Source organism: Chenopodium quinoa, unplaced genomic scaffold (assembly GCF_001683475.1).
Source record: "Chenopodium quinoa cultivar QQ74 unplaced genomic scaffold, ASM168347v1, whole genome shotgun sequence".
NCBI classification, from domain to species: Eukaryota; Viridiplantae; Streptophyta; class Magnoliopsida; order Caryophyllales; family Amaranthaceae; genus Chenopodium; species Chenopodium quinoa.
The window spans coordinates 298,872-310,994 of NW_018742306.1; the positions used below are offsets into that span (position 1 = coordinate 298,872).

The 12,123-nt window shown below is 34.2% G+C and overlaps 1 protein-coding gene across 4 annotated transcripts; it reads left to right on the forward strand.

Moving 5' to 3' along the window:
• Positions 1-4,053: 4,053 nt before the first annotated feature.
• LOC110686977 (protein MEI2-like 4) lies at positions 4,054-10,157 on the forward strand. 4 transcript variants are annotated; one of them, XM_021863613.1, is made up of 9 exons: positions 4,054-4,126; positions 4,237-4,288; positions 5,521-5,861; positions 5,936-6,664; positions 7,267-7,906; positions 8,134-8,218; positions 8,298-8,366; positions 8,447-8,626; positions 9,586-10,157. In XM_021863613.1, exons 3-9 carry the CDS (start codon positions 5,564-5,566, stop codon positions 9,661-9,663), a joined length of 2,079 nt encoding a protein of 692 aa, XP_021719305.1. In that variant the 5' UTR covers positions 4,054-4,126; positions 4,237-4,288; positions 5,521-5,563; the 3' UTR covers positions 9,664-10,157. The 4 variants fall into 4 exon arrangements, with proteins under 4 accessions (XP_021719305.1, XP_021719314.1, XP_021719302.1 ...); XM_021863622.1 differs by having other exon boundaries at positions 5,954-6,664; XM_021863610.1 differs by having other exon boundaries at positions 5,545-5,861.
• Positions 10,158-12,123: the final 1,966 nt, after the last annotated feature.

The following is a 12,123-nucleotide window of genomic DNA, read 5'->3' on the forward strand; positions in this document are numbered from 1 at the left end:
TTAATCCTAATGATTGCATGTTAATCAGAAAGCGCACATGAATACGATCAGAATAAAGTAGAGGCCTATTATTAGGGCAGGTTCAATCTCTTTTAGGTTGGATTTGTACCTTCATCCCCGAACCCTTATTTGGTTCAAGACCTTATGGAGTTGACGATCTCTTGGATCGTTAAGGGGTGTAACCTTCACCATGTGAACGGTTTACAAGTTCCTAAAACTTGTTGGCGACTCTTTTGCTCTATCTTCTTCCCTTTTGGACGCCACTGCACCGTACTTTAGTGTATGATCACAGTGGGGTTCAACATAGGGGGTTAACGCTTGAAATATATTCCCTACAATAACATTTAGTTTACACTAAATTAGTGTAAATCGAGCTGAAACACCTACCGCCAAACCACCAATCCTGTCGCCACTCCCTTAGCTTCTCCCAAGAATTCGGTGTCCCCCTCTGATTTCGACCTTGCTGACCACCCTAATCCCCCGATTCCAGCGCCGCTGGCCTCCCCCCATCCCTCGATTTGTCGAGTTTGAAGTCCGGGATTACAACAACTCTGAATACCTCAACCCCAATTGCATATATACCTTATTGTGGGTATCTATCATTTCACCTTATCTACTTTGATGGTGGCAAACATGGTGGCGGCGAAGGTGGCGATGACGACAGCGTTGAAGGGAAAAATATGAGAACTTGCAGTTGGTAACGGAGAGGGAGAAGGGGGTTGAGGGTTTGATGGAGGAGAGAGAATTTAAAGGTTTGTTAATGGTGGAAATGTTTAGTTTTGAGGAGAGATAAAGATACAGGATGAAAGTAGAGCCATTGGGTTAACTTTTGCATTTTATGTTTTTTTTTTTATTTTTTATTTTGATACTATGTTTTTATGAAAAAAAGGGTCACTTTTGTGAAACTATAGGTCACTTTTTTAATAAAAAGGGTCACTTTTGTAAAAAAAAAAAAGGGTCACTTTTATAAAGAAAAAGGATCACTTTTCGCAAAAATGTTCGATGTATAATAAAATTATTGTAAACCGGGGGCATGCAAAAGGAGTTGCAAAGTCATATTGCTTCTAGTGGGGATTGATCCCACTAATAACAATTCTTACCATTATGAAATAAAGTAATTAAGTGAAAACGATTATCTTATTCTCATAAGCAAAAAAATACTTACCACATTAGCAAGAATAACAACAAGTACCTATCCAAATTGAATAATCGAGATTGATAATTAGGAGAAAAATCTCACCTAGTAATTTCATTAAGTAAAAGTATTGGGTGAGAGTGTGAGACAGTGTCTTCACATGTGCAATGTGAGTATATGACATGATGTGAAATTAATTAAGACTAATCACCCAAAATGCGAGGCTTAGGGCAACTCACTTTATCAAAACTTATCTGATCTAGTCTGGTCTGATGTGATCATCTGATTTAACCAAATTTTGACCTTTAACTTACAATAATCCATAAGGAAAAAATATTTCATGTGAGGTCTTGTTAGATTTGTAATATTGTGTATTTTATGAATATGTAATTTTCATAATTTTTTTCATTATGATATTAAAGATATTTAGCGATAAAAAACTGTACAAAATTTGATATGAACTTATTTTTTTTAATATGATTTGATTTTTTTTTTTTTCTGAAATAAGTAAAAATAAGTCGAAGTAAATAAGGCCTTAGCATCCAATCTAAGAGACTCATTGCATTAATTTCTAGAGTCATCATTGTCTAATAATATAAGACTTAGCATTTAGGACTTGTTCTCATAGACTGAACTCAGCTGAACTGAACTAAACTGAGCTGAACTGAAATGAAATGAAATGAATATTTTATAAGAGAAGGAAATTAGGAGGTGAAGTGAACTGAAAATAACGTATGAGAACATGCCATTAGTATATGATACTCATTATCTAAAATTTGAGGCTCATCATCCAATTTTGTGCCTCATTACCCAAAATATGAAACTTGTTGCTCAAAATCAGAGACTCTCATAGTGTGTAACCACATCAATATGGTAATGTAACCTATCACGCAAAACTGGTTAATTGATTTTAGGGAAACCCACAATTTCTTCTTGTTTCAACATTTTAAACATGAAAAGTAAGCTAGATGTTTTAACAACACCAAAGTTCATGAGATCAAAGATGGTTTTTGACAAAATAAACAACCAGCGAAAGTTATTCAATCTTCTTATTAGATGATAGATGTCATTAAGATGAGGATGACGATAACATCAATGACTATGGCCATGTTGGGAATTGGAACACTAGGGGTTATTCTGATTAACTGAATTGAGCTGAACTGAACTTATTTGAGCTAAACTGAACTGAAATGAATTTTTTATGAGAGTAGGAAATTAAGAACTGAACTGAACTGAAATGAATTTTTTATGAGAGAAGGAAATTAAGAACTGGACTGAATTGGATTGAAAATAAGTTGAATAGAACAGACCCTTAGGGTTAAGATTATTAAAGTGTTATGAGAGAAGATTTCCTCTTATTAAGGTAATGAAATGTAACCAAAGTAATATTACGATACTTACATAAATAAGCGTTAAATTTAAATCGCTAGATTAATGATCAAATGTTAGAGAAGGCAAGCATGAGGTTGTCTTAGGGCATGTTCTCTTCAGATTATTTTCAGTTTAATTTAGTTTTTAATTTTCTTCTCTCATAAAATATTCAGTTAAATTCAATTCAGTTTAGTCATCCAGAACAGGCCCTTAGTTTCCTCAAATCTCAATTGTCTTTTCAATTTTATCAGCATCTAAGATTTAGAGCCTATTCCGATTTACTGAAATGAGCTGAATTAGAGTGATTGGAGTTGAACTGAACTGAACTGAACTTAAGATGAAGAAAACATGCCCCAAATTTCATTCTTTATAAACTTCAAATTCAATAGAATATCTTTATGATTTTTAATTTTTAATTTTTAATTTTTGTAATTTTATTTTTTATAATAACAGTTTGAGTAATTTAGAACATGTAACTAAAATTGTGGTAATATTGTCTAATGCATTTTTTTTTAAGAGAATGACTAAATAATAAAACAATCATCCAAATCCTAAATATCTCAAGAGCAAAAATAACACTTTCTAACAATCAATATTGACATATTGTTACAATAGATAAGGAGTACAAAACACCATAATCTTCCCCTTAATATGTTACGTACATGGATCTAAAAAGCCAGAAACACCTCAACTTACAAATACGGTTTACACTCAGTCTAACCGCGCAATCTTCATCGTACCCATCATCAAACATAATGTAATGGTGTATAAGTACAAAGAAAAAGTTACAATAAAAACAAACAATGCTCTTTATTACATGATAGTAGTAACTAACTCCATTAATAAAGGATAACTTTGACAAGTCTTGCAAGTTCCAATTTCAACACCATTAAAAGTTCATAATAAATAAATAAAGTTTTCAAAATAGTAACAAAACCATAAAAATGGGGGAAATGAAAAGAAAGGAAATGAAAGCAATGCAATGCAAATTGATTAGTTCATGCAAATAATGTTTCTCTTACCTTGTGACACACAACTCAAGAGAGAGAAAAGGGCACCAATACTCAATTTCCTCGTCTCTAAAAACTACCACTACAACTTAAACTCTTTGTACTACTCTACACACTGCCATTTCATCAACAATTATTTTTATTATTTTATCATATCATATATAATATTATAATAATAATATAGTTTTATCATATTATAAAATAATAATAAAATATAATATATGGGGTTGTTCTCGTATTATTTTTTGTCCGAGTACTCATAAGTCTTTCATGTGTCAAATCTCATCCCCTTTCAACAACAAACAAAAGATAAACCAGGCCACCTCTCTCCTTCTCTCTCTTCTTTCTCTCTCTTCACTTTCTCTCTCTACTTTCTCTCTCCTCTTTCTCTCTCTACTCTCTCTCTTACTTAGCCTGAACTGCCTTTCTGTTTTGTCTCCTTCCTTCTTCTCTTTTACTTTCTCTCTCCTCTTTCTTCTCCTTCATCATCTTCTTCAAGTACAATTTGTTCACCTACTGTAGATTCTTTGATTCTGATCTTTATAACTTTTTCTGGGAATTTCTGGGTTTCTCTTCAATTTCACGGATCCTACCGGAATTGAAATCAAGGGTAATTTTTCACAAATTTAATTGATTTTTTTTCGCTTTCTTTTGCGAATTTTGCAATGCAGGAGATCTCTAAATTTCCTCTCTTAATTTAATTTTTTTTTCCTCGTGAAGAAAGTTGAAGAGAGAGAAATTCATGGTGGTGTTGGTAGTTTAAACTTGTACGGTACGTTTTTTTTATTTAATTTAATTATATTTTGTATTTTTTTTTGGTGGGTGTTAAGTAAGAAAATCAGAAAAATGAGAAAATCAAGCTCCGATCTATATGTCCGAATTTTATTTTTAGTGTCGGATTTTTTATAAAAATTAAAAAAAATAAAATTAAAAAAAATTCAATTCTCGAATTTCATTTGTTGGTCTGAATTTTTGGAATATTTTAATTTCGTAGCCTGTTCACCTAATTATATTCCTTCGTAGTATATTATAATGACTAATTGATTGGTTTACTTTAATTTTTTTAAATTAATTAATTTAGACGCTTTTTAATTTATGAATTTTTATAATAAAGTTTTTAAATTTCATAATCTTTCTTGACGTCTTGGTGTTTGGTTGCGGATTATGTAATTTTGGGAAGATGAAAATTGAAGCAGAGGGTTTAAATTAAAATATACAGAAAACGCGGAAATGGGGATTCTTTTTATGATTATGACCCAATTAGAATTTGGTCCGCTTTCAAATTAGGTAGTGGTATAATCTTATAAGATATGATTTTTCGGTGTTAGGGTAAGATATGGGCAATGATGTACACGGGATTTGATCTCGGGTTCCACCTCTAGACTTTTAAAGAACTAAGCTAGTTAGTATCGACATCTTATGTGATATGATATTAAATTATTAATTAATACAAAAAATAACTAAAGTTTTGTTGCTATGCCTACCTTTTACCTGCAAAGTAGCTAATTAACAAGTCCTTATCTTATTTGTTGGTTCTGATCTGTATTCTCTTGTAGTATTAAAAAAAGAAAAATTGTTTACTATTTTTATGATCTGTAGTCCTGTAGAATTTTAGTAATTCATCGTCAACTTTGAATTTCAGTCTTTGGGTGATGGAATTCTCTCTCCAAATTCTTTATTTTTTGGGTGTCTGTTACGAAATTTCGATTTTGTTTCTGATGGGTTGAGTCTTTGAAAGGAATTTCAGCTTGTGATGTTGGTACATACATGGTACATTTGCTGTGAGATTAGTTTTAATGTGAGTTAAATTATATATCTCATTAATTGCTGAAAATATGTATATCTTTTGTATTAATGTAGGAATTTAATGCATAGAAGTGGGGTTGAGTGTTTTTTAAGAAAATAGAATTTTGGGTTTTGTTCAGAATTGTCACTAAATTGATGTTATTAGCTGGAGTTCTATCTTTGGGATATACTGTTTCATTTATATTCTTGCTTGTTTAGGCGGCCACTTGATATTTGGTACAGAAATCAGGAAGAAATAAAGATGGTTACTTTGTCATCTTTGGAGAAAATTTCGGCTGTGGGTAAGCTGTCTGATTGCTTGGCAATGTCCCAATCCCCCGTGCCCAGAGAGCAGAAGATCGACGTAGTTGGAGAAGACGGAAATATTGGTGTGCATAGAGCTCTATCGAGATCTATGAACCAGAATAAAATGACGCGACCTGATGTGTATTTTGATTCGACATACTATAAAGGGGACCGACATCTTGTTGGTGTCGTTGGGGCTCAAAATGAAAGCAGTCTTTTCTCCAGTTCACTCTCCGAGCTGGTTAATCATAAGCGTAAGTTCTGCTGCTGATTAAATTTTCCTAATATCTTTGAAGTTGTCTGATGACTTGCTCAGCTATGCTTATAGTAGTTTTGTCTTTTCCAGTTAGACTGTCATCCAATAAATATGTGTCTCGACAATCTTCTACTGTTGCTCCCCAAATTGACGAGGGGGAGCCTTTCAAATCTCTGGAAGATGGTGAAGGGCAGGCAATCAATAATATTCTTCCCGATGAAGAAGAGCTGTTTTCTGGGATGGTTGATGAGATGGGACATCTGGGCAATGCTAATGCCAATGATGATTTGGAAGATTTTGACGTGTTTACTTATAGTGGCGGCATTGAGTTAGAAGCAGAAGAGAATCTTCAGGCAGGCCGGAGAAATGTGGGTTATCCTTGGGGAATTCACCAGAACCAGCAGCGTTCTGTACATGCGATGGATCATGCTGCAAGGATCCATTCCACCGCGAGACTTTCCTCTGGTGCTTTGGTAGGTGATTCATCACCTCATGAGAATTCTCGCATTTTCAACGGGTATCCTTCTCCGGTTAGGATGCCATCTGTTGGCAATGAATTCGGTCTTAGTGAGGGCAGCCAATCTTTTCCTCAAGTGCAGCTTGATAACAGAGGCATCCCAAATTTCCATCCTCATTCTCCTCAAGTGCCAATGCACAATGTTGTTAATATGATGTCGCAGAACTCCTTGGACAATGTGAATGGCTTTGCTGATGACTTTCGGTCCAGGGTTTCTGAAAAAGTCAACTTGGAAACTCATCATTTGGGGCTAAATGGGCATGCTAGGGAACTCGGCGAAAGTGGTAAGCTATGAGTTTCATTATTGTTTTATATTCCAGTACCTTGTTTGTGTATGTTTGTGGAAGCTATCTACTTTTGACTGGCAATTTTAAACCACTCTGAATGCAATCAGGAATACCTTTAAATATTTCCTGTAATATATAACCAAAGGCTTTCATAGAATGCAAAGTCACATTTGGCCCATGGTATTTGATACAATATTTGCAAATATAAGGCTGTAGTATACATGTTACATATTAACTGACTATTAGCAGTTGGAAGAGCTTGGAAATGGATATACTGGAAATGCTTGTTTGTGTTGAGAAAGATGTACCATAGGTGATGGCTAATTGTTTTTATTTAGGCAACTAATAATCTGATTACCTCCTATATTACCTGTGATCGTGATTTGTTCTATAAAATCTAACAATTTAGAGGAGTTTATGGTTCTCTTACCATCTATGTTTAGCTTTGTTCCTTCATCCGTTTATTCTATTTAATCATGTTATTGTCTTTTTCTGGGAGACAACAGAATATGAAGGATTCTTTTTTTATTTTCCCCTCGGGAAATTTTCTTTTTGGATGTTACAATGCACTTGTGCTTACAATTTTTTTTCCCCCTCAGTTTATGGCTTTTCCCCAAGTGGAGTTCATGCACAGTCTATGGCAGGCAAGTCTAACTCGTATCAGCAACATCATCTTAGATCTTTGCTTATGCCGAACTCCCCTTCTTTTTTGAATAATAACCATGCACGTCACCTTGGAAGGCTTTCCGGATCGCCAGGGGCTCCACACCTGATGATGAATATGGTTTCACCAGTGCATCATCTTCAGGTGGGCTCAGCTCCTGTGGCACCAGTAATGAAGGCTTCTATCTGGGACCGACAGCAAATATATGCTGGAGAGTCTCATGAAACCTCTGGTTATCAGATGGGTGCCATTAGGAGTGTCGGTATTCCTGGATTTTCTGCATCACCTGCAAGAGAAATATCTTCTCCTATTAGCTTTTCTCATGTTCATGGAACTGACATGTCGAAAAATGCTGGGATACAATCTCCTCAGCAGATGAGTCACTTGTTTCATGAGAGAAACACAATGAATTCTCTGCCAACATCGTTTGGTTCTCCCAGTGAACGAGTTAGAAGAAGCAGAAATGAAACTAACTTGAGTCATGCTGACAGGAAGCATTATGAGCTTAACATTGATCGTATCATGCGGGGTGATGACAATCGAACAACACTGATGATAAAGAATATTCCTAACAAGTACGTTGTTTTGCATTCCAGTAGCTTTTATCTAAATTCTGGTATTCAAAGGGTGATTTTACTTTTATGGCATTGTCTAGCGTACATTGTTAATTTGTTACCAAGTTTACTAATTCACTCGGCTGAATCCATGTGGTTATTTTGAGAAGTTGTTAACTTGATTAAACTTGAACTCCCTATGGGTTTCATTGATTTCCTCTTCTAATGCAATGCCTTGTTGACTCTAGGTATACTTCCAAAATGCTTTTGGCTACAATTGATGAGCAGCATCGAGGAAAATATGATTTTATTTATTTGCCAATTGATTTTAAGGTATGGAACTCAACACTATTTTGGAACTAGGAAAAATTAAATATTTCTCTTTCTAATATTCACTTTGCTTAACTGGCAGAATAAATGCAATATGGGCTACGCATTTATCAACATGATTGATCCTATCCAGATTGTTGGCTTTCATCAGGTTTGATTTATGGAAATTTGTGTTTAATTACATTAAAATCTGTCGATTTAGAAAATTAAATAGCAAAATATCTTCTGCAGACATTTGAAGGTAGAAAGTGGGAGAAGTTCAACAGTGAAAAGGTTGCATCTCTGGCTTATGCTCGCATTCAAGGAAAAGGAGCCCTTATTGCACATTTCCAGAATTCAAGCTTGATGAACGAGGATAAACGGTGTCGCCCCATTCTGTTTCACACAGAAGGTCCAAATGCTGGAGATCAGGTTCGACAAATATTCTTTTCTGTAAAGTTTTTGGGATTTATTTGTACTTCCTTTCCACTTGCCTGTTGCCTTTATGTAATGACTTTTTTCGTACTACCTTTTCTCTAGTAATTGCCCTTGTAAGTTGCGACATCTGAAGATTAGCTCATATACTAGGCACAATGTTGCTCAGCCTCTTCCTTTTATCTTTATGATTAAAAAAATAACTATTCTCCGCAGTCCGATACATAGTTGTCATTTTGAATTCACGAGTCCGATTATTTGAAGGATTTTGGTTGAGATAATGATATTTCCATAGCATGATGAAAGATTACATAAAATCTCTTTAAGACAAGTAACATGTTTCAGAAAATAATGATTGCATTGAGATGTGGGACCTAGTTCATGGGTGGGTTGGGTGGTTGGGGAAGCAATATAGATGGGTCAAGATTTAGGTAGTTCTGAATGTTAGAACTAAGAACCAAGAGTTGGTAAAAATACCTTTTTTGCATTGGGTTTATCAGGGTTAATAGTATTCATATAGCTTACCTAATATAGAAGATAAATGAAATTTGATGATGAGGGTAAATTTCTTTATGCAACTCAGTAAGCGTTGAGCCCATACGTTGTTCATAAATGGTTCTGTTTGGAAGGTCATTTATTCTTGTTGACACTTTGGCTCTTTCAATTATTTTGCATAGAGTATTGAATGTTAACTATATAATTCACATCCAAGTTTCAACAATGATGCATAGCTAGGCACTTTTATGGAAAAAGAAACTGAGTTAATGCTGGGAAAAAGTAAAAACTCCACAACAAATCGCCAATGGTGTGATCCATGTTGCGTCTTTATTACAACCTTCCACTCATTTTCTTTACTATAATTTCCAATCTTGAAATATGAATACACTAGCCAACATGTTTGTTGTGATCAGGTTGCCCGTAAAACTGGCGCTGACTTGATTATTTCCTTTTTGTAGGAACCATTTCCGATGGGCACCAGTTTTCGGGCAAAGCCGGGTAGGCAACAGCTGGCTAGCAGCGAAGAGGAAGAATGAGGACTAAGGAGGTGACTTGGAGCCCGGTGTTTGTAGGAGAATGCTGTAAATTTTTTTTTTTTCATGTGGCTCTGCATATTAAAACTACCCTTTTTGAAAGCACTGGTGAAGACCTTGCTATTGTTAGTAGAGGAGTAATATTTAGTCTAAAAAAGCCACTTCAATTCAGGTAGGAAATATGAACTGGCCTTGTTTAAATTCTTTTTTTCTTTTTTAATTTTAATTTCTAGAGTGCTTGGGGAAGCACCTATTTCTGAGGTTTTGGGAACCAGAAATTTTGACCTAATCAGTCTCTGTAACTGGCCCATTTTTGAGAATGTTGTAAATTTTTCATTGGGGGCTTTGGTTACATTTTGAGACTGGCCTTAGACTTTGATTACTGACATCTTTACCTTAGGATTCAATCATCATTGTAAGGCTTCAGTATATGTTGTATGGGAATTAATTCGCTCGACTTTTTTTTAATATCGTCTTTCTAACTTGCAATTTTGTCACTTAATCTGCGTGATTTGAATTAGTAATGTGACTACTAATCTCGGTAGAGCTAGCTAGCTGATGGTATGGTGTCACTGCTAAAACGAAATTGTGGCTTCATATTGTAAGGGTGTTTGAGTAATTTCATACGATGTTATCTAGCTGACGGTTAGCATCACCACATGGAGGATGATGATGATGATGGATCTCATCTGCACCAACTGTTTCACATGACAAAGTTGTACTACCACAAGAATTCCTTTGCTTATGTAAATGGTGAAAATTGTACGAGAAATTTTTCATTTTCGTCCATTTGTTATGATAAAGCTTTTGAATTTCCAAAGGTGAAGGTATCAATTGGCCTTTTCTGGTTCTTAGTCACCATCATGTTATTGTTAGCTTCAGATCTGGAAAAAGATAATATGCTCCATTGATAAGAAAATGCCAAGCATATAGCTACACCCTACCCCAACTAATATATATATATATATTATTTTTGTGCATGGGCGATGCCCGGATGGTTGATAAAATTTTAGGATAAATTTTTCTACTTTTGATAATGCAAAATATTTAGACATGATATCCTATCGCTTATTAAGTGTAATTTTTAGACTTTTTTGGGTAACTTTTATCAATAAAACATCAATAAATTTTATCTATATCAGGGTAACTTATATATATTGAGTAAATCTAATGTATCCCTACTTACTTACTTTATAAAAAGTAGAATCTTGCTCTTATAATAGTGTTGTGACAATTATAACCCCAAAAATGTGTATTTACGCATTTGCCCCATTTAATATTACAAGATTTTTTTTAATACTGTATATCTTCTCTCTGTTATTACGTACTTTTTCATCTTCCCATTCAATCGGTTGAATTATTGGTTTCAAGTTTCAACCACAAAGTCACTGATAATCTTGAAAGGTATTTTTCAATTTTAATTTCAATTGTTTTATAAGGTTTTGATTGATTTTAGATTTTAAGGTATTATCCTATTTAAATTTTAAGGTCTGGGTATTCATCTATTTTTCCTAAATTTGATTGGATTGGATTTTGAAAGAAAAAAATATAGTTGATAATTTAAGTGAATGGAGAACCAGAAACACTATAAGCGAGGGAAATATACCAACTTCCGAGCACTACCCCATGGAAGCCCCTCATGTCTCTTTCTATTCTTTCAATTTGATCATTTCATGAATATTTGTCAGTGACTTTGTGGTTTGTCTAGTTAAGCGCTACCACAAATCCGATCAAAAGCTCAAGGTACTTTTATGATCTTTAGATTGTACTTTGGTTTTGATTTTGGGGATTGTAGAATTTTACAAAGGTGGCTTTCAACATTGCAATTAGATTCGTTGTTATGAGATGCAAAGGACATCCAAATTTCGATTATAATTTTGGGATTAAGAGCGTAAATGAGAGTCCACAACTTTAAACGATGCAATTTTTCAAGGTACATGTTTTTTAAAGGGAGTAGAATGCATTTGTACTTAGGCTCTGGATGTATATTCTATATTTGAAGGAAAGGAGGTGTGAGTAGTTCTCTTATCAATCCTAACCTACCTTAAAGGTTTATTATTACTTGTTAGAAGAGAAGATACCACTTTTCTGGTGAGATTCTGATATGATGCATCCTAATAATGCTATATGCTCTACATCTAATGAGTATCAACTTAATGATTTACTGTATTTCTTTGTATTGTTGAGTTGAATTAAGCTGAGCTCAAGCTTGCCTGCATTGGATAACTTAGCTCTTCTTACATTGGGTTTAATTACAAAGTATTAAAAAATAAAAAATAAAGCGCCTGGACCAATATACAAAAAGAGGAAAAAAAAAAAACTACTCCGTATTTTATTATTTTGGATTTTTACATTGGGTTCAAGCTACCAAACTTTATATTAGATGATCATATTAGACTTAACAGCAATACTAAGTATAAATGTACGTTGCATTGGACTTGAGCAAAATCCAAACTCAAAACT

What these genes read in the sequence shown, in the direction of transcription:
- LOC110686977 (XM_021863613.1), top strand. Translation starts at nt 5,564, where the DNA reads ATGGTTACTTTGTCATCTTTGGAGAAAATTTCGGCTGTGGGTAAGCTG. An exon ending in CGAGCTGGTTAATCATAAGC is followed by an intron (nt 5,862 to 5,935) that starts GTAAGTTCTGCT and finishes CTATGCTTATAG; the next exon opens with TAGTTTTGTCTTTTCCAGTT. An exon ending in TAGGGAACTCGGCGAAAGTG is followed by an intron (nt 6,665 to 7,266) that starts GTAAGCTATGAG and finishes TTTCCCCCTCAG; the next exon opens with TTTATGGCTTTTCCCCAAGT.